The 26,270-nt window shown below is 30.7% G+C and overlaps 4 protein-coding genes across 11 annotated transcripts; 2 read left to right on the forward strand and 2 right to left on the reverse strand.

Annotated features, from left to right (window-relative positions):
* Positions 1-8: 8 nt before the first annotated feature.
* LOC122715235 (broad-complex core protein isoforms 1/2/3/4/5-like) lies at positions 9-22,865 on the forward strand. 6 transcript variants are annotated; one of them, XM_043937260.1, is made up of 7 exons: positions 10-424; positions 679-873; positions 966-1,163; positions 1,270-1,780; positions 1,856-1,915; positions 7,980-8,060; positions 17,268-17,756. In XM_043937260.1, the coding sequence occupies exons 2-7, from the start codon at positions 688-690 to the stop codon at positions 17,549-17,551; spliced, it is 1,320 nt and encodes a 439-aa protein (XP_043793195.1). In that variant the 5' UTR covers positions 10-424; positions 679-687; the 3' UTR covers positions 17,552-17,756. The 6 variants fall into 6 exon arrangements, with proteins under 6 accessions (XP_043793193.1, XP_043793194.1, XP_043793195.1 ...); XM_043937258.1 differs by lacking the exons at positions 7,980-8,060; positions 17,268-17,756 and adding an exon at positions 12,420-13,853 and having other exon boundaries at positions 9-424; XM_043937259.1 differs by lacking the exons at positions 7,980-8,060; positions 17,268-17,756 and adding an exon at positions 10,003-11,147 and having other exon boundaries at positions 9-424.
* LOC122715238 (NEDD8) lies at positions 22,019-23,645 on the reverse strand. Its single transcript, XM_043937269.1, has 4 exons — positions 23,452-23,645; positions 23,357-23,374; positions 22,872-22,984; positions 22,019-22,320 (listed from the first exon to the last, which is right to left on the reverse strand). Exons 1-4 carry the CDS (start codon positions 23,467-23,469, stop codon positions 22,236-22,238), a joined length of 234 nt encoding a protein of 77 aa, XP_043793204.1. The 5' UTR covers positions 23,470-23,645; the 3' UTR covers positions 22,019-22,235.
* Positions 23,646-23,827: 182 nt separating this feature from the next.
* Positions 23,828-24,649, reverse strand: LOC122715237 (transcription and mRNA export factor ENY2). Its single transcript, XM_043937268.1, has 2 exons — positions 24,450-24,649; positions 23,828-24,228 (listed from the first exon to the last, which is right to left on the reverse strand). The coding sequence occupies exons 1-2, from the start codon at positions 24,497-24,499 to the stop codon at positions 24,000-24,002; spliced, it is 279 nt and encodes a 92-aa protein (XP_043793203.1). The 5' UTR covers positions 24,500-24,649; the 3' UTR covers positions 23,828-23,999.
* A 3-nt stretch (positions 24,650-24,652) lies between these two features.
* On the forward strand, positions 24,653-26,152 carry LOC122715236 (mitochondrial import inner membrane translocase subunit Tim21). Of its 3 annotated transcripts, none has more exons than XM_043937267.1 (5): positions 24,653-24,725; positions 25,139-25,343; positions 25,420-25,648; positions 25,720-25,819; positions 25,892-26,152. In XM_043937267.1, exons 2-5 carry the CDS (start codon positions 25,142-25,144, stop codon positions 26,021-26,023), a joined length of 663 nt encoding a protein of 220 aa, XP_043793202.1. In that variant the 5' UTR covers positions 24,653-24,725; positions 25,139-25,141; the 3' UTR covers positions 26,024-26,152. The 3 variants fall into 3 exon arrangements, with proteins under 3 accessions (XP_043793202.1, XP_043793200.1, XP_043793201.1); XM_043937265.1 differs by having other exon boundaries at positions 24,667-24,811; XM_043937266.1 differs by lacking the exon at positions 24,653-24,725 and adding an exon at positions 25,020-25,054.
* Positions 26,153-26,270: the final 118 nt, after the last annotated feature.

The raw sequence follows: 26,270 nt of genomic DNA on the forward strand, positions 1-26,270 counted from the left end.
CGCATCTTACGCGTTTTCCTGAAGGAAAATGGCTACCAGCTGTCATTTAATCGAAAAGTGTAACTTGTAAAGTTAGTATAGGATTGTGTGAAAAATTATTTAACGTGTATAAGATTGCTTGGCGTGATGCAATTACATAACGTTGAAATCGTTTAATTGATCGACGCCACTTTTCATATCCATGCAGAACCCGTGAAACTTCTACAGTGCCATGAAATTTTATTCCAATTTACTGTTTACAGTTTTTATTTTTTGCGAAACATATCAGGACTAACAAGTCAGCGCTATTTCTCCATTTTATAAATAATTTAATCATTTTAATAATCATTTTATAATTATTACTGAAAATTTAACTGCGCTATAAAAGATTACAAATTTTTTGATCTTACATCATTATTTTTGGAGCACATTAATTAAAAATACGGTAAATTATTGTTTATGAATCTTAGATATAAATTTGCGATATGTATATATATATAATACATATATATAATATATATATGTATATACATGTATATATATATATATATATATATATATATATATATATATATAAAACATGACATATATATATTTTTTCTAATTATTCTTTTTTATTTTTTTTGTAATTATATATATTTTTTTTAACATTCTCAATATGTTCTTTAACATTTAAGCAAAACTCTTATATTATTTCAGAAAATCAGCATGGGTTCGAGTCAACAATTTTCTCTTAGGTGGAATAATTATTTAAAACATATTACTTGTGCTTTTGATACATTAAGAACAGAAGAAGATCTTGTTGATGTAACTTTAAGTTGTGAGGGAAAAAGAATAAGAGCACACAAAATGCTTTTATCTGCATGTAGTACATATTTCAGAGATTTATTTAAGGTAAACTGAAATTAAAAATTATTATTATATTATTATATTAATTCATCGATATTATCATATACCAAAAATGAATATTATTTATTTTAATATAGGAAAATCCATGTCAGCATCCTGTTATAATATTTCGTAATGTAAAATTTGATGATTTGGCTGCACTAGTTGATTTTATGTATCAAGGTGAAGTAAATGTGGTTCAAGAGCAATTAGCTAGTTTTTTAACAACTGCTGAACTACTTGCTGTTCAAGGTCTTACAGATGGTACAGGAAAAGATAATGATAGTTTAGTAGAGGTATGTTTCACACTGTTATTAAATATAACGAAACATTTCTATTTAAATTAAAATAATATATTTCATAATTGCTCTAAATGCTAAAAATATATAATTTATGTTTTAGGATGACATAGAAATTCCTAATGAACCTGAAATTCAACTTCAAAATGCTTCTAGTAAAACTGTAACAGATAAAAGAAATAAATCACCTTCATCTCCAATGCCTTATCACGCTGTCGATTTACAACCTGATGCTCCGCCGACTAAAAGACGAAAATGTAGAGAAAATGCAAATACAAATGCAGATAAGACTATAAGTAATGCTTTATCTGCAAAAGATTCTGAAAATAAGACTTCAGAAAATCAATCAACAACTGGTTCAGATCCTGTTGAAATAATTCCTCTAATGCCAAATTTAAAATTGGAAATGCCTGAATATCTAGTACAAGATGGAAGTAGCTGTAGTTATGAAGAACAGAGTTTAGGAGACAGTTCGCTAAATAAAATTGGTATAGAAGATACATCATCTAATACTCCTGATCATGATCAGAAGCCTGATATCACTCAAACATTTTATTCAAGTAACCAATCTACTTCAGATAGTTTGGATCTTAAACATCAAACAGCTGATGTTGGTAAGACTTTTATTATTTTTGTCTTTTTTTAATACATATAGAAAGATATTTTGTATAATTTTGTTTGTTAATTAGGACACTTGCTTTCAAAACCTAGTACTTCTGGAGAAAGATTAACGCAAGAAGCAGTACAGGGTAAGTGGTTTCGTTTAATTTATTATTTATCTTACTTCAATATGACATGTGATTTGATGCTATGCCATATCTTTTAATATCTGAAAAAAATTTTAACAATTACTATAGAATTATGATAAAAAAAATATCAATAAAATATAAATAATATAATTTCTGTATTTTACTATATATAATAATTTTAAATGAATATGATAATATTTGACGCTTAATAAAACACAAAATTTTATTTTTTAATTGAAAGAAATGGCATTGCAAACTAATTTTGAATTTTGTATCCATATGTTATTAATATTGATACTTTATGTTTAATATTCAATTATTGATAAGATAATATTTTACTATTTTAATATTATTTATAAATATGAAAAAAAATTACTTCCTTTTTATCATAAAATTATTCTTATGTTATAAAATTCTATGAATCGTTTATAAATTGAAATAGATTAATTGAATATGGATACAAAAATGATTTTTAGTCATATCTTTAAATATAACTTTCATTTACTTTGATTTATTATCGGAATTCGATAATATATGCAGACTCGGAGGAAAATTAATTTTATTATAATTAATTTAAAAGATAATTGCGTGAACTTTTTATAATATAAATCATATAAAAATTCATTATAGTGTATAATTTTATATTATTGTTACATATAAAAAATTTGTTATTAATTCATAATGAAAAGACATAGAAAAAAAAGAATTCAATTACTATTTATAATTTCAATTAGATTGGGCAACAAGAAAATAAGAAACTTAATAAAAATTTTCATTTACAAAGTTTTATTTGATAATCATTTATTTTTATACAAATATCAGGATCGGGTTAATCAAACGATCATATAGTAAAATATCTCGATACAAATGTCTTAATTAAAAAAATTATTTAAAAAAGAAATTAATTTTTTTGTTGTGAAAAAGTGTTACTTTATTTCTATTAATCATTTAACCGTACTATAGTATACAATATGCATGGTTTTTGGATGTAAATGTATAGGCACTCGGGTGTAGGTTGAACTGTAGATTAGTAAGCATTGCCAAGTGCTGTATGTGTGCCGACAATCATCAACATTCCCTTAATAACTCGTATAAAGCCACCACTACGTTCCTTCCGAGCACTAACTGTAAGCATATTTCTATGTATACACTAAAATATCTTTCAACGCTGGTATAAGATAACTTCTTTGAATCCGCAAAATTTTTACAGGACACGCACGCACGTGTGTGATGCAAAATATCTCACATGTCGATATCACTTGCATGCAAATTTAATCTTAAATTAGTTCATTTTCTTACCAATCACGAATAAATGTAATTAAAATAGCGATAAAAATTGAAAAAAAAATATTTAACAATTCTTATATTTATTTATTGTGCAATTTTATATATTAAGTTTAACGTATAACGATATTATCAATATATATTTGTTATCAAATCAATATTTATATCGTCTTTTTTAATCTTTCATTTTCGTTATAATTTGTAAAATTTTATTGTTTGATATTTAAGATTAATTTGCAAGCTTGTATTCATTTTTTATATAAGAAAATTTTGTAGCCTTGCAAAACGACTAATTTAAAGTAGTAATGGTGGTGGTGCTGACGATAATGGCATGTTAACGATTCTTTTCTGTATTCGAATACATCTTATTACTTATTCCTTCTTTTTATATATATATATATTATTATTTATTTTCGTAAATTGGAAAAAATCAATATGGGTGCGTGGATATCCGATATATTCAAGTCGAATCAATAAACTTTTCGAACATGTTTATTTCTTATTTAGTGAATTTTAATCGCCTATGTAGGAATGTCAAAACTAATTGTTCGTCCGTTCGTAACATTATTTTTCGAAGCATTATAAAATTCGAATTGTTCTTTAAATTATTTTTAACGCGACCCGATCCGAAATACGTTTAGCCTGTTTAAAAAGAAATTTCGGCAGGTAGGTAAGCAGAATATCTTTATGTTTATCATTTGATTGTTTCAAGCAGGAGCATGAATTATTCGAATAAGCGCGAAATTAATAAGTAAAGATAATTACATTTTTGCGTGCGTATAGAATAGTGGAAACAGGGTTTCTGGAAGAATTTATCTCATGAAATGTTTCATTCGAAAATAATAGAAAATTGAATAATCGTGTACAATTCATATGTAATTTTTCAAGCGTATAAATAATAATTATTGTAAATAATTGAAATGATACAAGAATCGATGTTTGTTGCATTATTGTTATATTAACGCGCGAAATTGATGCGATCAAATTGATGCCCTATATTATTTATTAAAACTATTGTGTGTGTGTGTGTGTGTGTGTGCGTGGACTACTTTCCTTTACTCGCACAATAAGCGCTTAACATCTTATGACTCAACGCGATTCGATATAAATTGTATAATTGTATACCGACGCATCGTTCTTCGTCAACACTTTGACGTGCCGAATCGAAGAATTGCATTATCTATCAAGACAACAACCAATCTTCCGTCGATCGATTTTCTTCAAACTTATAACCGCTATCGATACACGAGTATTTATACGGAATATTGTTCTGTATATGAAAACGAGCAAGTTTCATAATATTTTCCTTCTTCTAAGCACACATTATTATTTCGCGTTTTTACGCGAAGATCGTATTGAAGCGCAAAAAATAAACGTGCACATGCCCGAACAGAAAGTAGAAAGAATACGAAAAACGAAAAAAAAGAATATTTCCAATCGACCGAAGCACGTATCCAAGTAAAAATATATAAAAAAAAAGAGAGAAAAAGAAAGATATAAAGAAAGACGTGAAAAGAAAGAAGCTGATTTTTTCAATAATCAAAAAGAAAGGAAAAGAATGATTCATCGAGGATTTAATTTTTGAGCGTAAAAGGAGAAGCATTCGCGATGAAAAAAAGAGAGAAAACAAAAAAAAGTATATAGAAGCAAAGTGCGTTGCAACTTGAAAGGAACGGAGGGAAACTAGGGAGAGAGGGGTGAGAGAGAGGTAGGGAGTGGAAGGAGAGAGATTCGATCGACGGTCCGAGAAGAGAAAGGAGGAAGGAAAGAAGGGTGATGGAGAGAAAGAGAGAGAGAAAGATTCGGCTAGCACCTGGCAATGCTACATTTCCATCTAAAACACGCATACACGTACGAAAATATACTCGTGGGTATTGGTATCGCTGATACTCTAGACTGGCTTTTCACGGCTACGGGATTGGTTGGTGCTGGGATTGGTCGTTAAAGAAATTTTGTTTACTAATGGTTGGCTGCATGTGCACATATACTTAAGAATTGACTAACCGAAGTGTTTGGCCAATGTGTTTTCTTCAGGAGGGATTACGTACGTATCTGGTCAGCCGCATAGCCTCAGCAAAGCAAACGGCCACGGAAAAGTATGTGTACACTGCAAGCAGCGCGGAATGGTCACATCACGTGGAAAGCTCAGGCAGACGCGCTTCAAATGTTGGCCCTGCAATGCCTGTTTGTGCCGCTGGCCATGTTTCGTCGATTTTCACAAAATGCGCGCCATCCCGCACATCCCACCCCCATAGCACCAACTCGCCCCCTCCGATTGCCCACAGTTAATATCGTTACTCGACTAATTGTACCCTCCGCTTTTTCATTTTTTTTTTTTTTTTTTTTTCTGTTATACATCTGCGACCAAGGAAAAACGACGAGTGAATCGAACGGAAAGACGATAGGAAGACGAGAACGAAAGAAGAGAAAGAGAAAAAGAGGGAGAAAATAAGCATTTTTTTTTTTTCCTTTGTTTCTTTTTTTCCCCCCTTACTCTTTTATACCGAAAATATTATATATAATTTCGGTCAAGTTGTGTACGCTTGTGTATATTTTTAGGAAACGTATAATTTTTTTTCTCTCTCTCTTTTTTTATTTTTATTTAAAACTCTTTTTTCCTTCTGTTTCTGATGCGCTCGTGAATATATTTTGTTATACCGCTTTCGTACTCTTCACGTTTTTCTTTAACGGTCTTAATCTCTTATGTACCTTGTGATCGTTGAGTTTATCGCGCAAGATTATTGGGTGCGATGTGCGTTTTGCGTGTTCTTTCGATACGAATGCGTGATCGGTTTGCACATTACCTTTTCGTCGAAACAACTAGGGTAGATGTAGTAGGGTTATATATAACGCGTAATGCGTTTAGGTGATAATTTTTTTTTTTTAATCTTCTCAATCATTTTAACGCAAAGTATGCGCACGTTCGAGAATGTGAGAATATTTTATTTTCTGGTCTTTCTGCTGGACATAGAGGCTGTTTCGTGAAGAAAGCAACAGTGAACACTCGTTTAAAACTCGTATCGTACTTCGAACGTGATCTTGCTTTATCGCAAGTATCGTCCATTTATATATTTTTTATAATGTAATGTTAGTTGACAATTTAGCGTTTATTTATAATTCGTATAAGTCGTATAAATTGTCAGTCAGCCAATCGATTATTATTATAAAAACGGATATTTCGACCGTTTGTATTTTATATTTGATACGACTTTACTGTGCACGACGATTTATTATCGATTTATTATGTGTCGTTATTTAATTTAATTTTCATTCTATACTATAAGACTGCGACGAGTAAACTCGTTATCAATTCATACGATAATGCTCTACTAGGCTTTTTGTCGACGGTACTTACAATTATAATATATATAAGACATATAAATTATTATTTGGCACCTTTGTCCGAATAGCGGACTGATCTAATTCGTCCATTTTTTTTTTTTTTTTTTTTTTTTTTTTTTATAAGTAAGTATTTTTTTTCGACGATATTTTTCATCTGTTTATTGCGCAATTATAAAATCTCGATGTTGCAAATCGTATTACGCTATTATATTATTTTAATCATCGACACATTAACATTCGTTTCAAGTGATAATTTTTAATGAGTGGCTCAAAATAATGATTCTGTCGATTCAGAGACTACGAGAAAAAATATTTTATATAAGAAAATTTATACGTTATCATTATCGTTATCATTCTCGTTATGTTCCGAAGATCTCGTAATATTAAGTATAATAATGCTAAATCGTGTTGAATGAATGCTTCTTGTATTTGTATGTATTTCATGGACTTAATCATAAGACGGAATAACGGTACAGCGTGCTTTCTACGGTACAAGTACTTATATTATAGACTGAAATTCATCGTTGCACACATTTCTCGCAATATTATCAAAACCGATTGATAAATTAAGTTACGATTTTAATAGCGATTTTAATAGATTTTTATTAAAATCAACTTTATCCTTTATCGTGATAAAATTTTATATTCGAATTTTTATATTCGAAATTAAAATTAAAATATTTGATATTTATCTTTAAAATAATTTCATGACAATACGCGAAATAATTGGTCAGTATAGAAAGCGTGAAACGCGAAAAAAAAATGTTGTAAAAAAAAATTCGGTTCCGAAGAAAGAAATTGTGGAACAACACGTGCGAAAACTTATAATAAAAAAGAATCGATGTGATATTGTAATAGGAGAGATAGTTTACCTTTCTTGAAAACCCACGTGGACGCGACTGTGTCGCGTCCTTCTGAAGGATAAGGTATAAGTAGACGTATGGGGGGACGATGGTGGGAGGGAAAAAAACATGTTTCGATACGTGTGTACAATTATATAGGTATCGTGTGATTGGTTGTTTCGGTGTATTTCGTATCAGCCTGGGGCCTTAGTGGGCTTGAATCTTTTTTTTTTTCGGTGGTGTTATATGCTCTCTGTCTTTCTACATATATATATATATATATACACACACACATATATATATGATTTAATTATTAGACTTAACCCAATTAGCTTGAGCTTTGAACGCACATCGTGTCAACTGGCGTGCCTGTTCAGAATTATTCAGAGAGAGAGAATGGGAAGAAATTTGATTAATTTCTAACGTGTTCGCGATAAAAAAAAAAATAAAAAAAAACTGTAATATTGATCGATCGCGCGTAAGAAACAGAAGAAGTGAAAGATATCGAAGGCGATATCTAAAGTTTGCATACGTGACAGTGTGTTGTTCTGGTTAATAATATAGAGGTGATCTTGTGTGTTTGTGTTTATTTGTAGAACGAGCAGGAGATACCGGAGGGGGCGGGGGTGGTAGCACCGGTCCTGCAACCGCGGACCTCGTCTCGGACGATGACTACGGTCAGTCCACGGATACAGAATTATTGTTTCGCTGTAGAATTTGTTGGAAAGGTTTCAAGCATCCGATGTCGTTGACACTGCACAAGGACTTGCATACGGGGCAAACCAGGTGCCCGATTTGTCAGCGCATATTCAGTCGAAGTTACGACATGAAGGCTCATTTGCTGCGCATCCACAAGTGCACGTTCAGTGTCGACGCTAAATTGAACTTTCGAAAGTGATCGCCTCACGAGCATATCGATACATATTGTCGCGATATACTGTTGATCAATTTATCGGCGATCAAGCGAAGAAGAACCACCTTCTCATTTTTTTTATTCTCTAATTTTTTTTTATTGCTATTATTACATGTTACATGTACATATTATATTGCTTTTTTTCTCATCGCTCAACGGTATCCTATCCAATCGATTTTAAATTGTTCTCCGGAATTTTTGTTTCGTATTTCGAATTTTTTTTTCTTTTTTTTTTTTTGATACGTACTATTTCTACACATATTTATCATTTGCATTTCATTTTTTTTTTTTTTATATACATATATACATACGTAGTTAAGCCTGTGAATAGACACGATTTTTCGCAAAAATCGATCGGTTTAGCGATTCTTATACGCGTTGAACAGACTGATATTATAGAAGACTCGAACGAAGTGCCATCAACGACAGATGACGCGAGAAAAGTTCCTTAAAGAGAAAAACGTTATTTTAGAAAATAAGCGAATCGACCGATATTTCTTACTCGTGTCCGAGTAATATAAAATATAAAATAAGATTCGATCTTACTTAATAATTTCTTTCCTACTTTTTTTTTAATTTTTGTTTTTGTTTTGTTTTGTTTTATTTTGTTTTTTTTTTTTTTTTTTTTTTTTTTTTTTTTTTTTTTTTTTGCTTCGAAACAGACCCGCGTGTTTTTATTTCGTAAACGATCGACAACTCGTTCCAGATAATTATGAGAGAAATGCGACTGTTGTTGGTGCGATGCGCTATATTGATTTAATTTTATGTTTGCACGTTAATACATCGTATCTTTATTTATAGTTGAAAATTTTACCTTATTATAGGATGTTTGTATACGATTTTACTTTAAAAAAAAAAAAAAAAACAGTCTCGAAAGATATATCTCGCATTTGAATCACTTGTCAGGAAGTTCCAATAAAACTTTCTAAAAAAAAAAACGATACAACTTCTTTGTTTCACTCGTTCAAAGATTATAATCAAAAACAATCTAACATGTAATGTTTCGATTACATATTTCAATCGTCCGTATTACCGCAGCTACCGAATATTAAACAATTGCATAAGTGTTAAAATATTTGCAAGCTTGTTTTGTTATTCGATATTCGAACAAAATGTCCTTTCTGTTTTCTTTAACTGGACGCTTCGTTGAACATGCTTGTGGGAATTTTTTTCAGCTCGTAATGGCTATACAGAGGATACACATACATACATACATTTCAAACGCGTACAAACTGTGACGGTTATTTTTATGAAAGTCGCGTTATATATATATATATATATATATATATATATATATATATATACATATACACGCTAATCGTTGTTCCAAATACGAATACCAAACTCGCTTTCCTGCCTTTTAACTGTCTATTTCATTGTATCCTCTTAAATCGATCCTTATCCCTACTTCTCTATTTATCAGAGAGAAACTTAAACTTTCGCCATGTCGAAATATTCGTCCAACAATTTATTTTCATCTTATCGGGAAAAAAAAAAAGAAAATTGGCCTTGGAAAATTAAATAACGTGATTAAAAAAATAATAAATAGCAGAGCAAAGGCAAGCAACAACGAACAATGCAGAGAAAATATTAAAAAAAAATCTCGTTTTCAAGATTCGAAACGCAAATGCAAAAACCGATGAAATTTTATCACATAAGTATGAAGCTGTCTGTGTGTATGGGAACACTTTGGATTGTGTGCGCAGAATCTAAGCACGATACAACGCCTATTGGGAATCATCACGTGCATCGACACGAGCTACATCAGGAGCAGCAGCAACAACAGCAACAGCAACAGCAGCAGCAGCAGCAGTATCATCACCAACAGTCGCAACAACAGGAACAACATCTTCAACAACAACAACAACAGTCGAGCCTCGGTTACGAGCGGGTCAGACGTAGATCTAAGCCTCTTCACGATGAAAATGGTCGTTGGGTATGCGATGTCTGCGGTCGCACTTATAACCGTGGTGATTCCTTGGCCCATCATCGTAGTATACATAGGGGTGATACGATCTGTCCGATTTGTCAGGCTGTTTTCACACGAAAATACACGATGCGTTGTCATATGTTAAATGTTCATGGTGTTAAATAACACGAGATTACACGAGATTTAAAAAATTTGTAGATTGAAAATAAGGAGAAAAAAAAAAAAAAAGAAAAAAATATACACCATAGGCTGTGGATTCGCCATTCCGAATTCGATACAGGGATATACTAGGAAAATTAATTCCTATTTCGATGCGAATCATTTGCATCTACTTTTTTTCTTTCTTTTATTTTGCTTTCGATCGATTTTTTTTCTTACTTCATTCGTCGTATCTACGCGCGCGTTAAATATTTATTATATATCTTATCTAAGTGGTAATATATTGTGCATGAAAACGCGACACTTTTTACGATTTATTGTTAAATTTGTATCATATATATATATATATATATATAAATATATATAGTGTACATAGTAGCTGTAAGAATATGTATAAAAAAAGAATCGGAATCTTTTTGCTATTATTTTATCATTTTGCGACAATTTTTTTAATTGCTTAATTTTTTACATTTTTTATCTTTATTTGGAATACAAATATTGCGTAAAGGGAAAGAGAAGAGAACGAAAAACTATTACTTTTCATGCTCCTGAATTCGATTAATTTCCAATTGATTACTATTACATACATGTCGTCTCTTTCCTCGTTAATTCGGAATAATACACGAGAATTAGGAGAATTTCTTGTTTCTTTTTCTTTTTTTTTTTTGTTTTTTTTTTTTTTTTTTTTAACAAGAAACTCTCGTTATCGTTATAAAATGTGAAACGAATTAATACGTAAAAAATCATTCCATAGTAGCTTGTAAAAATGACGAGATACCATCGTCGTTCTTCCTTTTTTGTACGTATATACATGCGTGAGGTGAAAAATAAAAGTATCATATAAGATGTTTTCCTTTTTTTTTGTTTCGTCTTTTTATTTCTTTTTCTTTCTTTTTTTTTTTCATTTTTCTTTTTCTCTCACATCGGTGTCAGCGTCTTCGAAGATGTCGAATGATCAATGATAATTCTCGATTCATTGCTCGATATTTTTTTTTATCAATTTTGTCATAGATTCACATATATAAAAAAGAAAAAAAAGAACACATTATATTGCTCAAAAGGAATACATGATTGTCGGTTCACTGCGCACAACAGGCAGTTTTTACGAATATTCACACACACACGCAAAAAAAAAAAAAAAAAAATTAAATTTCTTGTGTACCATACATAAGGTAAACGTGTGATCACCGTAATTACAAAATGCTTGTTTTGTGATTGATTTTTCAATTGCATTTTCTAACTGCAACCGATACCGATACCTTCGATTAGGAATTTTTATATATATATATATTATTCTTCTGCATGAATAATGAAACATTTTTCTTTTTGTACGTACATACAATTGTTTTGTGTCGTTTCAAACGTTGTATCCACAATATTCACCGTATTCAGCATGATTACTCCAAGAGTTTACAGTTGCGTGTTTACCATCTCGTGGTTGCTCCTCCTTGTACAACTCATCGTGTGTGCTGCCTTTTCTTACCGTTTAACTCCTCGACCTGTTCATACATAGATCGAGGAACGAGTATGCGTAGTAGTAAACGGATGAATTGATGAACAGTAGGTAGAAAGAAGAGAAAGTATAAAAAGTGTAATTGAAAGAAATTGAGAGAAAGAAAGAGAGAAAGAGAGGGAGAGAAAGAGGAGAGTGAAAGTGAGAGAGAAAGAAAGGAGGAAAGAAGGCAAGGAAGGAAAGGAAGAAGGAAAGCGAGAAAGCAAGGAAGAAAGAAAGAAAGAATGAAAAGAAGGGTAGAGGAAAAGAAAAAAAAATTAGCGAGAGAAAAATATAATAGAGAGAGAAAGAGAGCGAGAGCGAGAGAGAGAGAGAGAGAGAGAGAGAGAGAGAGAGAGAGAGAGAGAGATCGGGTGCAAAATATATTTTGTATAACATTGTATTATGATTTTCTATCTCTAAGATCGTTTCGCAAAGACGGTACGCAAGAGATTAAAAAAAAAAAAAAAAAAGATGATATTATGAGTGTTGCACGACGATGGGCGTGTATGTACTACCATGAACGTTTATATTTGATTTAGATTCTCGTACGGTGGTCATCGAACAGCCGTCGCATTCGTGCAAACTCTGCGGTAAAACGTTTTGGAATCGGGACTCGATGTACAAACACATGAACATGCACAAAGGGACGACTCAGTGTCCGGTGTGCCATAAAGTGCTGAGCCGCACGACACACATGAAGCGACATTTAAAAAATCGGCACGGTTGGCTAGGCGTGGGGACGACCGCCGCAGCCGCCGCAACTGCAGTTGCGAACGCCGCCGCAGCAGCAGCAGCAGCAGCCGCAGCCGCAGCCGCAGCCGCCGCCGGGAATGGAGCTGGGACAGGAGGAACCGCATCCACCAACGCCGTCCCTGGTGTCGTCCCCGTTGTATCCGCTGTCAGCGGCGCCTCCACGCCACCTGACGCCTCTGTCACCACGCCTCTGCCACAGCCTATTTCCGTCTCTTCCACTGCGATCGCCCACCAAAACGTCGGAAGTCCCACCGCTGGTCTCGAGCCTAACGCCACCTATACCACTATACGCATCAGAGAGAGCAGCGTCGAGAGAATCACGTCTAGTCCTATTCCTTAGTGCGAACATATCCTGCCCAACTCGTACACCCGTCGACGTAAGAGAGGATAAATCATCCTTTCCCCGTTTCTTTTTTTTCTTCTTCTCTCCCTCCCCCTTCTTTCCTTGCTTTTTTTTTCTTCATTCGTTCACTTCTCTCCTCGTGTACGCGTATCGTTTTCGATCCAAGATCGGAAAGATTTTTACATATATATATATATGTATATGTGATATGTATGTATATGTATATATATGTAAGGTTAGGTTATTAGGAACGTATCTTTGCTCGATTGAAAATGAATTAACGAATATGGTGGTGATCAACGAAATGCGATGTAAATAATGTAAGCGAATGAGATCGAGTTCGTTCGAGAGAATACCGGGACAAGTTTATTTTTTTTTTTTTTTTTATTCACAAGTAATAATTTTTCTCATCTCGGAAACGCGATGCGTAAAATATCTCTCTAGTCGTCGACGGGAAGCCTGTTAAAGAGACGCCTGTCTTACACTTTTCACCCTAGTCATTTATACACATATATGTGTATACGTTCGAGTTAATGTGTATCTATCTGTATATGCATATACGAAAGAGGAGAAGATGTGTAGAGAAGAGAAGAGAGAAGAATGGAAGAAGGAAGAGAGAAAGAAAAAAAAAGAAAAGGAGTAGATTTCGCGTGCGAATTATGATTACCAGGAGGAGAATAAACCTATATTATTAACCTTTTTTATAACCAAAGACATGCTATAGGAAAGAAAGAAAAAGGCAAATTATTTTATCTAGTCAAATGAGTTCGGTACTTAATAGCTTGTAAGGAGGAATGTGCATCTTTCTTTGTACGATCGATCAAGAGTATACATAATGTTCGCGTGCTATCCTGAAAGTAGTAGATCAATTGTGAGACTGAGCAAAAAAAAAAAAAAAAAAAAAAAAAAAAAAAAAAAAAAAAATATAATATTTTTATTTTTTTTTTTTTTTTTTGTTTTTTTTTTTTTTTTTTTTTTTTTTTTTTTTTTTTTTTTTTTTTTTTTTTTTTTTTTTTTTTTTTTTTTAAGCTAAATAATCTTTCCGACTGACGACTTTCAGCGAATATCTTTAACCTCGACGAAAGTTTCGTAACCGACTATCGGTATATTTCTTTTTTCCGCGTACGATATGAGCAAGATCGTAATAAAAACTTTCCTCGAGTTTATAACTAATTCGTAATAGGTGTCTATGTTGCCACGGATGCGTAAAACGTATCCAATCGTCAATCGAACGTATGATCTTATATATATATATATATATATATATCGAAGAAACGTGCCATTTTCATTGCTCTATTTTTTTTCTTTTCTTTTCTTTTTTTTAAGCAAATAAGCGAAACTCTTCGCGTTCGCGTTTTGTGGCCAACCTGTTCTCCGCATTGGCAGTCGAGTTGGCTTTCGAGTTGCTCATTTATATTCGTACGTTTACCCCTGGATTAAAATTTTTGGCCATAATACATATATGTTTACGATATTGAATATATACTCATATGTACTATTTTAGTTATAAGCTTGCTCGGAAGCTTGCCGAATTCGTGTTCACGAATATGTACGTACTACCAACTGATTATTATTTACGGAATGTAAATAGAATTTTATTTTCGTTTACATCATCTATATATATATATATATATATATATTCCGATATGGAATATAAAACTTTAATATGTTATTTTTGTGTTATCTACTTTTTGTTTATTTTGTTATTCATATTGTTTGCTTGTTTCTCTTTAGTTTTTAATTTATCTTTTTTTTATCGCGTTACAATTTTATTTTAATCCAAAGAATTAATATAATGCCGATAGGATGGCTCGCCTTCTATCCGGCTGGATCTAATCCAATGATTCGAGTCTTTTATCTTTGTGCAATTATACGAAGAGGCTATATAGTTCGCTCGGTATGATCTCTTATTTGCTACATGCCAAAGTTTTTGAACACGTGAGAAACGAAAAATCAAAAAAAAAAAAAAAAAAAAAAAAAAAATGAAATGAAATGAAATGTAATGTAATGTATATTTTGCGAAAAAAAAACTTTATTGTACAAATCGAAGCTAGTTGACAAAAATCACCAAAGGGAACAATTTGACGCGATTGTTCCAAATTAAAACATCACGTTGATTACGCATCACTGATTTTTTTTAATTTTATTACATCTTCTGCGTAATTTCTGCTTAAAAAAAAAAAATTGTTAACGGAAAAGAATGTTGTTACGAAGAACGTGTTGTGATTTAATTTTTTTTTAACTGAGAAATCAGAGTGACGGTCAATGCTCGCCGATTTTTAATTAACTATTCTTCGTTGCGCGAAGAAGTAAATTTTCTTTTTTATCGACGATGCTTGAGTTACGATTTGCAAATCGCATGCGTCTTATTTTGTGCTTATTATATATATATATATATATTTTACGTTGCACAATTTGCACGTATACTTTTTTTTTTTCGATCGTGTAATTTCGAGTCGTCTTCTATCGAAATTGGCAATTGCTTCTTTAGAAAAAAAAAAAAATTGTTCGACGTTTAATGGGATATATATATACACACATATACACATACACATACATACATATATATTCTTTTGTACGTCAATTTAATTTCTCCCTTTTTTCTTTATTAATTTATATTTAGTTTAATTTACGATCTAAGTGAAATTCTTTTTAAGGAATTAAGGGAAATATATTAAATAAAATGTATATGCGTTTATTTATACATATTTGTGTATATGATACACGTATACAATTTAAAAAAATTAAAAAAAAAAAAAAAAAAAAAAAGAAACGAATGTGCACATTCCTCAGAAGCCACAATACAAATAAGTACAAGATTGCCAATTATTACTTTAGACAAATTGATATTTCTTTCTTTAATTATTTATATAAAAATAAGAAGTATCTATATATATATATAAATAAATAAATAAATAAATAAATAAATAAATATATAAATATACAAATACAAATATATATATATATAAATATAAATATATTAAAAAATATATATATATTTAAAAATATATTATAATATATCTCTCAATTACACAATCTTATGTTTGGCTTATGCAAGTTAACGATGTAAGTGAAAAAGAAAAAAAGAAAAAAAAAAAAAGAAAAAAAAAGGAATATGTGTGAATAAAGTTTCAAAATGTGAATAAAAGCAGAGTTCTTTCTTACATACAAAAAATCGAGATAACAAAAAAAAAAAACATTTTCGATGTCGCATTTACGCTGTAAAATTTGTTAAAAATTTAAAAAACATAAGTTGTTGTATCTCTTCGATCTGCTCAGAATATCGCAAGAAACGACAAATTTCACATTTCTCTCTCTCCCCCTACCCCCCTCCCTATTATTATTTTTCCAATTATTCTGAATTCCAGACAGACTTGACTGTACACTTGTACGAGTCATTTTTCCCGATAAAAATTAAACCGAAAAAAAGATGAAAGTGTAAGAAGTTGGACGATTCATCGAAAGAATTACCTCTTATTATTACCTACTCGTGTTAAGGAAGATCGGGGATGAATAATTTGCGTGCGTTCAACAATCGTATAATCTATATATATATATATATATATATATATATATATATATACATAGATATTTATTTATTTAATTTATATCCGTAAATAAAAACCTTTTTCAATTAACATCGATTAACGATTCTGTTTTGGAACACGGTTATAATTATTTTACAGCAGTTGTCATTGTATCGTGTTAATTGTTGCTTTAACGTGTTCACGCTTCTCACTATTTTATACCTCGTTTTACTTTCAACTTTGACACAGACATAATAATATCCCATTAATACTGTGTACTTAGTTACGTTGACCGACAAGGTCCGTGAATCGCATCGAATCGATGTAAGTTGTTGTTTAGATTAAAAAAAAAAAAGAAGAAAAAAAAGAAAAAAATCGGAATGAATATTTTTAGAAAGATAGGATCCTCCGTTGATATCGCGAGATATCACAGAGCTTGACGATCTGGAGCGATCGTTCTTTTTTTTTTTTTTTTTTTTTTTTTTTTTTTTTTTTTTTTTTTTTTTTTGATAAAAAATTTATCACGGCGAATGGAATTTGGCTCTGTGGGAAGGAAAAACGCGAATCAACGGAGGATTCGAGGTGGTGAGTCGGAAAGGCGGTACATCCAGCACAGGTAGAAGGACGAGTCTAGTCTGTGTTACGTGTTACTGTCCCCTCGAATTTTTTTTTTTTTTTGATTGTGAAATGTAATTTGAAACTAGAAAGCATTTGCTTAAATGAATGAGGAATCGGCGGGTCACGTGGCTGTTAATGTGTTGCAGGGGGGGTGGGACGCAATCGGAAGCATGTTGGCGATACAACTGGTCAAGTGGTGATGCAGGGTCCAGGGCGTTTTTCGTGCAGACTCTGCGGAAGCGTTTACAAGCACCTTGCTTCGCTGACCCAGCACCTCGAAGTGCATCGCAACCAGACTACCTGCATTCTCTGCCATACCACTCTCAGTCGTAGAACCGACCTGCGACGTCACATGCGTTTGAAACATAACATGCAATGGCAAAAAACGATCCAGAAGCAGCGCAGCTCGAAAAACGAATTGGACTCGTAAACGCGAATTCCACGCGAGCATTGCTTCTCGCTCCACCCTGATTCCCCCCCCTCTTACCTACCTTCGTCTGTCTCTCTCCTTTCCTCTTTTCTTTTCTTTCTTTTTCATTTTCCTTCTCGTCGATTCAAAATATTTATATTTTTCTTTCTCCACGCGCTAGCATTAGATAAGTAAATCTTATCGAAACAACGCGGTATATATATATATATATATATTAATGTTCGTGCACAAACGTGTCATCGACTGTTGCGTTTCTCTTGCTTATTACCGTATTAAAGTCGAGAAATTGAAAACTTTTTTTTTTTAAATTCGTCGTCGTTCTCACGATTAGTGATAGAGATTAAGCGTGAAAACAAAAAAAATAATGATTTGAGGACAGTAACATGAGACTCGACAATTGTTTTTATTGTTTTTTTTTTTTTTTTTTTTTTTTTTATTATTATAATCTCGATCTCATTTTTTTTCTTAAAACTCGGAAAACACGCAGGATTTGTCATGAGCGAAACAAATTAGGGATGCACGTTTCATCCCGTTCGAATAAAGAAAGATAAGAAACGATTCGAACGATTCGATCCTAATTTCGTAAGCTTTATCCTTATCCCTTTATTATATTTGTGATACGCGTTTTCAGCAAGAATCTTCGTCGCGCATGCTCTCGCTTTCGTTTCTCATCGCTGCGCTTTCAGTGTAAAGTGATAAGAAATCGAAAGATTTTATTCCAATTTGTAATCCTGTTAACGCGTTCTCTAATAAGAATTCTAGTCAACACTGTACAGTACTTTTTTTTTTTTTTTTTTTTAAGTGATCGTTAACACGTTTCTTTCCCTTTAATCGTATATTCGCTTATGTCGATTTTATAATCGATAATGTTCCGCATTGAGATCTGTGTTACGCGCACCGATTATTACTATTATGCGCGAAAAATGCTTCGATAACTATCGCGTTCAAGGGGGGAAAAGAAATTACGAGATCGATCGATAATAATCGACACGACTGAGCGATGGTTATCGATGGAGCGCATACGAATCTCTTTTGTAGTTTTTTTTTTTTTCGAATAATGCACAACGGGTAATAGAATTGATGAAATATTATTAAAAAAAAAAAAAAATATCCATATTGCACGAGAATACTAGAAGAATTATGAGGACGATTTCACGAAGCGAGTAACACGACGACGATAAAATGAGAAAATGTAAGACGCGCAAGAGATGGCGTTCTTTCCATCTTCGAGATACTCGTCGCTAAATTATTCGGAATAACAACTTTCGTATAGTATTACACTGACTCTGTTTACACGTCTCGTTGTTCGCGTGCTCGATGATTTTTTCTTTGCGATAAAGATGAACTTAGCTACTTGAAAGGAGCGCATAGACAGTGCCTTACACACAATTTATCTAGTTTTACATTTTACATACATACATACATACATACGTATTATAACTTTCCAGATGTTTACCACAGTTGAACGCGTATAAGAGAATATAAGAGAACTGAAAGAGTTTTATTCTTTTCACCTGTGACTTCGTGTAAACATTGTCTTTGTATAAAGAAACGAGAAATCTTCTTCGTTCGTACTTTATATATAACCTTATATACATATACATACGACGAGAATGTAATTTTCGATCGATCGATACGGTCCGGAAATTAATTGTATCTTTTAACCTGTTCTTTTTTATCCTTATTCGTTACTTTACTTTTTTCTTTTTTATTTCGCGATTTCACGAGTCTCGAATGTGTCGCGTTACCGTTCAAAAATTCGAAACTTTGTCGATTTTTTTTTACGTTTCGCGTGTCGCTTTATCCCAAAATGATCTCGAATGAAAAAATTCTATTTACTCTCGATCGTTAGATCATATCTATATCACGAAATTCTTAGGAATAGTTAAAAAAAAAAAAATATAATTACTTCGTAATATTTTAGGAAAGATACGATTCAAAGCTTGAATATAGCGAGACGAAATATATTGTGCGTAATGATTCGTAATGCGACACAGTGAATCTTAATTATAGTTATGATGATAAAGATTAAAAAGAGAGAAGAGAGAAAAAGAAAAAAAAAAAAAAAAAAAAGAAAAAATCTCGGTGATTTCGATTAACACGTGTCTGATTAATTCGCGAGATTACAGACATTCCGTACCAATTATCGATACGAAATTATACGTAAAGAGACTTCGTTGTTCGATAAAAGACATTGTTTATGCACAATGAAGCACTTAACCGTAGAATTACCGTAGTTTTTAAACTTAGATGTTCGCTGTTGAGGATCGCACGAAGTTTCAAGGTAAAAAAAAAAAAAGAAAAAAAAAAAAAAATAAACATTTTTCGACCTTACCTACTTCGTAAACAATCGATTAATGCATTACCTAAATGTTTAGTGAAATATGTACTTGATTGCAATGCGTTTTTTTTTTTTTTTTCTTAGTTACTAAGAATATCAAGTGTGACGGCGTAAGTAAATTTGTACGATTGTTGATTGTCCGCACGACAATTAACAAACAACGCGTTTGCTAAATCGATTTCGACCATCACCGTTTCAATCGTTACGTCGTCACATCGATTAAACGAATATTTATTACTGTCGTATACTTTACGATTACGCGCGCAAAAAAAAGAAGCAAAAAAAAAAAAAAAAAAAAAGAGAAAAAAGAAAGAAAAAAAAAAAAAGAAGTGCATTTACCAAAACGATTAGCTCGCAAATGAAGGATAATTCCGTTTTGACAGAGATTGTCAGTAGGTTTCGCGAAAAAAAATGATACGCATAGGTATCACGTTTCGATGAAATTTTTATTTCTAATATAAACGTATGATCAAATATATATATATATATATATATATATATATCACAAATGCGAAAACGCACCACGTACCTAGACACAAAAGATACAAAGTGACTGTAGATACACGACGATCGAATAACGTCGATAGTCGCAAGCTTTTTATTTCAATTTAAAGAAAAACGTGTTATACGAACATAATATTAATTGTGAGCTTGTAAGTGAGTTAAAACTGACATAAAAATATGCTTTAAAATGTTATTACAGCAATGTAAATAAATCAATTTACAATGGAAGTTGCAAGTGTTGATATTTAAAAAAAAAAAAGAAAAAAAAAAGTGACGTGGCTAGGTACTAAATATACATAATATAGTTGCGATCTGAACGCGATAAAATTGTGAAATAGACAGTTGGCTTAATTTAATTTATGTTCCAGACATATTATTACCGTTTCATATTAGAGACGTATCAATTACATTTAATTCGATTTGTGATATTTATTTACAAGAGAGTAAAAATATATAACGTAGATATAACAATCTAATGTTCTTTTAAATGTATTATTGATTACGACCTTATTTTCTATTTCTGTGGTGTGTGAACGTATATACTTCTTTAACTTTTGTTCTTTTTTTTTTTTTTTTTTTTTTTTCTTTTATTCACTTATAGTGTTTTAATACATAGCATCGCTGTAAAAGTTGCCAGTAATGTATTCTATTTCGATTTATCGGAAAAGGGATAAAACTTTATTCGGTTTATATCTTCGTAACGAATTTTCTTATAAAATTCTTGGTGATTTTTAACAATTCTTAAAAAATTAATGAAAATTTTTAATCAAATTTAATAGTACAATTTCAAATGTTCAAAAATCCCAAGTTATAATAACAATGTGATCTTCGTAATTTACAATACATTTGCTTTACACTTTCGATCTTGGTTATTTTATAATATTGATCGATAATAATAATTTGCATAACAATAATTTGTCGTTTCGTTGCGATAAATTTTTTCGTTTTATAATTTTAATGTTCGTCACGGAGATAAAAAAAGAGATAAATTCGTTGCAAGTTATTTGTATGGATATTTGGGTATTAGTAAAAAGTAGTTGTGAAAAAAAAAAAAAAGAGAAAATTTAAAAACATCCCTCGATCAAATATTTTTAACGCGATACGATATGATTGCAGCGTTAGTTATAGGAAGAAATAAATTTATAGAGACGCACACAAGGATACCGGGATGGAGTTTACATACGCCAGGATCGTTCTGTGATAAATGCGGTGTAACATTTACAACGCAGCACGCCCTTCTACGGCATATCACATCGAGACACGAGGAGTCGCAGAGTTCTACCGCGTTCTGCAATATTTGTCAACGATTTTTCAAAACAAAGTGGAGTTTGGCAACCCATAATAGTAAATATCATAGAAACTGTTAATGAAATAATAAGATAAATAAATTTTCGAATAAAATTTATTCAAATTCGGATCGGGTCTCGGGCTTCGAGAAAAGAAATGTAAAAACTTAGCAGAATCAGATTTATGCTACAATTGTTGTATGCGAATATTTTCCATAACAGGTATATAAGATCATACTAGAGAAAGAAAGAGAGCGAGCGAGAGAAAGAGAGAGAGAGAGAGAGAGAGAAAAGAGAAAGATAAGTATTACATCGGTTAAGCAAGTACTAGGTGTCTATAACTAAATTATTTTATTAAATATTTATTTCACATTCTCTAAATGTAACTGTTCAATCAAATAGAGAAACAAAGACGATTACAAGTCCTTGTAATGTAACACAGCGCAGCGAATGTAACATTGGAAAGCATCCTATTATATTTGTAGTTGATCTTGTACAATCTGTAATATTCACACACACACACACATACATTCCAAAACAAGGAATGTCATAATTATAAGCCCCCCCTTAATGCGAGTACCAAATGCAATACTGATCCACCTTGAACTTTATAATCCTGCGCCGTTTTTTCGTCATTCCTAAAAGACAACAAAATTTTTTTTATATCTTCATCTCTCAAATTCCTTTTCTGTTTTAGTAAACACACATTTAAAATCGTCAATTAATTAGAAAAAAAAAAAAAAAGAAAAATACAGCTATGAGTATTGATTAATACAATTCTGATTATTTTTTATGTACATATAAGATATATATTTGACAAGGAAAAATAAGAAGAAATGATGTTAAAATATCATAATTGATGGAACAGGAACAAGGAAACCAGGGCAACTATACAACTCAGATTCAATAAGGACTCTAGAAAGTCACTTTCCAGAATATGTTCCATCAACACCAAAGAAGATGAATGCTACGAGAAGATGTAAAGTTTGTGCATCTAAGGGAATGCGAAAGGAATCTCGTTATTATTGCGCTTATTGTAATGTAGGGCTATGTGTCACACCATGTTTTAAGGAATATCATATTAAAAGTAATGTCGAATGAAAACATGAATTAAACACAATTTTCTCTTTAAGAAATTATCTCTTGTACAATTGTGTAAATTATTTCTATATTCAATTATAATACCTACATTTGCTTTCCAGAAAATATCAATCGTTGTTGTTGCGGCGGTATTCCTTCCTTTTCTTCCACTCTTTCCTTGATCCTTTCTACCTTATCTGTAGGTTCTATATCTATTTCAATCTATGAGAATAATGATATCTGTGATTGCTATTAAACTTAGATATAAATCTGTTTGTTATATATATATATATTTAAAATATATTTGTGAAATGCAAAATATATATATATAGTGAATAACAATAAATGCGAAAAAATATATCTGTCGTATAAAACAAACTCTAATTAATAACGATACATTATTAATGATACATCAAATGTCAAATTTTACATTTTTAACTGACAACACGATTTTGCACTAAACTATATTAGAATAGATGATTTTGCTTCTATAATTGTTTTTTTTTTCCTTAACGTATACCGATAAATGTTATTTTATATATTATATCGTCGAATCTCATTAAAAATATATAAGATTATTTTGCAGCTACTTGCCTCCTTTCCGGTAAGAGTCTGAAACAAGGTTAGAATATATTTTCAGAACTGATTATAAATGTTGTAGCTCCATCTCCGCCGGTCAATGTTCTTACCTTCACTTTGATCAACATTGTTTATGCGTTAAAAAACAATTTAAATAATCACTGTATGATTGCAAATTAAAAACTATTGACACAAATATGCGGTTCTTTGAACTGTGGATAAAAAATTCTGCACTAGTTCCAATGAAAACTCTCTATACCTCCATCTGACGGCAATTCATGAACATATATATCGATACTTTTCGAACTTTAAACAATTTCAATTTATTAATATATTTCTTCGAAACAAATGTATTCAAATCGTTTTTATATTCATATTCGATTCCAAATTATACGAACATAACGATTTTATATAATAATTAAACGTATTCAGTAATTAAATAACGAAAGCAATGATATCAATTTGTATAAATATAATTTTATTCATAATTTTTTAGTAATAAGTTTATATCAATTAATGTTATAGTGTAACAGTGTAATATAGCAATGAAAAATATATAATATTATAATGATATTTGTACGTAATCTTATTAAATTACAAATTAAAAGTTATATATCTTTTTACAAAATAAAAATCGATAAATAAACATTGTTTATCATTACATTTTTAATTTTTCTTCTTGAGCAATAAGTTGATTTTTTATTTTCTGTAAAAGTTCCTTTTTAACAGAATCTGGAACAAGTGTTCTTGCTTTAGTTGTGACCATCGAAAGCAATTTGTCATAAGTAATGTCATGACCATGTTCTTTTATTAATTCTTTGCAGATTAACTTTACTTGATCCCTCCATCCACATTCGACTAATCGACGACGTAGCAATTCTTTCAGCCTAAGGGAAAAAGAAGGTTAATTATCATTTTAATGTAAAAAATAAAAAAAAAATTATTGAAAAGAAAGAGAATAAAAAAAATAATATATGAGAATTATTAATAATAGAATAAAAATATATATTATTCAAAGTTAAAAATTTGAACTTTTAGTAGACATAATAGAAGAAACAGAATATAAAATTATAAAAAAATATATGAAGAATACAATGAATATATTTACCCGTCACGATCGCCAACCATAACTAGCCTTTGATGTGGAGCAGTCTTCATTAAGAATATTAATTTTATCTATCTTAATATTAATATAATTATTATTATTTCCTTTCGCAATTTTAAAAAGTTTTCTAAAGATAATTTCACTAGTCACCTCTCACTAACATTTAAGACAGGTTATGTTGTTTTATCTTTTCAATTTCATAACCTAACATCGTTTCATTTCTCGCATAGACGATGAAGTAGCGAAACATGGTTGTAGGTTAGGAAAGTGTCGTTTAAAGTGAGTCTTCATTAAAGTAATGTTATAAATATTTATTCACAAATCTTAACATTTTTATAAATGAAACATTTCTTATTCGTACATAGGTATGTAAAATTTAAAAAGGAAATATCTAAATAGTGAATAATTGAAAAATATTTTTAGCACATAATACGAAAAATTGTGCAATATTTGTGTAATTAGAAATTTTATTTACAATTGTATTTCATAATGTGTATTTTATATTAAGAATCAGTTTTATATTAATAATATCCTTATAATTAACTTTTAATATTTTTATTAATTATTTTGCATTAATTTTTTTCATAAAGTTTTAAATTAGTTTACATGTAATAGTAAACAAAATTATTCAATATTTTGCAATAATTATCATTTATCTCTCTTGCGTAAATAATATTTATCATTATTTTTAGGAAATGGCATCAACACGAATAATCAATTATGTTTTATATAAAAGATTTGTAACAATCTCTAGTTTAAAAAATGTATGCATTCTCTCTACTTTTAATATTAATTCTAATTTTCGACAAAATGCGTATTATTGCACAAAGAAATCAATTGTTAAAACAGATCCTGTGGAACGTGAGAATAAGATACAAATTGGATTTGCGGATGTAGGTAAATTTCGTATATATCTGCGAAAATATACATGATGTAAAAATCGATGCTACTCTGATTATTATTTTTATTTCAGTCAAAGAGAATACAAAATCTATTGGATACTTAGGCGTGATAATTGGTGGTATAGGAATTACAGCTTTCATGTTTTATATTATTTTTGATGAATTATTTTCCAGTAAAAGTCCAAATAGTGTATATAGTAAAGCGTTAGATCGCTGTATTAAACATCCTAAAATAATAGATGTTCTTGGAGAACCGATAAAAGCATACGGTGAAATGGGTAGACGTAGAAGTCATATAAGGTAAATTTATTTTCATTATTATTTTCCATTATCATCTTTTTTATTATCTCTAATAATACGTATAATTTCAGTCGTATTATCTTTGAAAAAAATGGAATACGTCACATGAGAATGAAATTTTATATTCAAGGTATAAGAAGACGTGGAACTGTGCACTTGGAAGTGCAAGAAGTAAGACATAATATTTCAATAATATTTTTATGTTGATTTTTAATTTGATATTAATTTAAAATTTAATTATAGGATACATCTGGTAATTATATGTATAGGTATTTATATGTAGTTGTGGATGATATTCAAAGTGTTATTAAAATAGAAGATAATAGAGAGGAGAACAAAAACTACAGTACCGAGACAGAAGATCAATGGAGCTAATGTATTAGGTCTTTCTAATTAATTAATATTTGATATGTCGTGTATAGAAATGCTTATAATCGATTATTTGCAATATTATTTTAAATATACTTTTATAAAATTTGTGTCAAATAAAAATATTAGAACTTAGAAAAACGTTTTATACTCGTTTTATACATTAATCACACATTTGTAAATAATAGATAATAAATAAAATAAATTAATCGCAAAATAAAATATGCGTTACGATAACGCATATGTGAAAGGA

The sequence above is a fragment of the Apis laboriosa genome, unplaced genomic scaffold, assembly GCF_014066325.1.
Source record: "Apis laboriosa isolate Shangri-la unplaced genomic scaffold, ASM1406632v1 scaffold34_cov151, whole genome shotgun sequence".
Taxonomy (NCBI): Eukaryota; Metazoa; Arthropoda; class Insecta; order Hymenoptera; family Apidae; genus Apis; species Apis laboriosa.

Excerpts from the sequence above, each read along its gene's own strand:
- LOC122715235 (XM_043937258.1), top strand. The coding sequence starts at position 688 with ATGGGTTCGAGTCAACAATTTTCTCTTAGGTGGAATAATTATTTAAAA. Across the intron at positions 874-965 it reads ATTTCAGAGATTTATTTAAG|GAAAATCCATGTCAGCATCC; the intron begins GTAAACTGAAAT and ends ATTTTAATATAG. Across the intron at positions 1,781-1,855 it reads ACATCAAACAGCTGATGTTG|GACACTTGCTTTCAAAACCT; the intron begins GTAAGACTTTTA and ends TTTGTTAATTAG.
- LOC122715237 (XM_043937268.1), bottom strand. The coding sequence starts at position 24,499 with ATGAAGACTGCTCCACATCAAAGGCTAGTTATGGTTGGCGATCGTGAC. Across the intron at positions 24,229-24,449 it reads ATGGTTGGCGATCGTGACGG|GCTGAAAGAATTGCTACGTC; the intron begins GTAAATATATTC and ends TTTTTCCCTTAG.
- LOC122715236 (XM_043937267.1), top strand. The coding sequence starts at position 25,142 with ATGGCATCAACACGAATAATCAATTATGTTTTATATAAAAGATTTGTA. Across the intron at positions 25,344-25,419 it reads AATTGGATTTGCGGATGTAG|TCAAAGAGAATACAAAATCT; the intron begins GTAAATTTCGTA and ends TTTTTATTTCAG. Across the intron at positions 25,649-25,719 it reads AGACGTAGAAGTCATATAAG|TCGTATTATCTTTGAAAAAA; the intron begins GTAAATTTATTT and ends GTATAATTTCAG.
- LOC122715238 (XM_043937269.1), bottom strand. Across the intron at positions 22,321-22,871 it reads ATATTTTCTGGAAAGCAAAT|GAATGACGAAAAAACGGCGC; the intron begins GTAGGTATTATA and ends GTTGTCTTTTAG.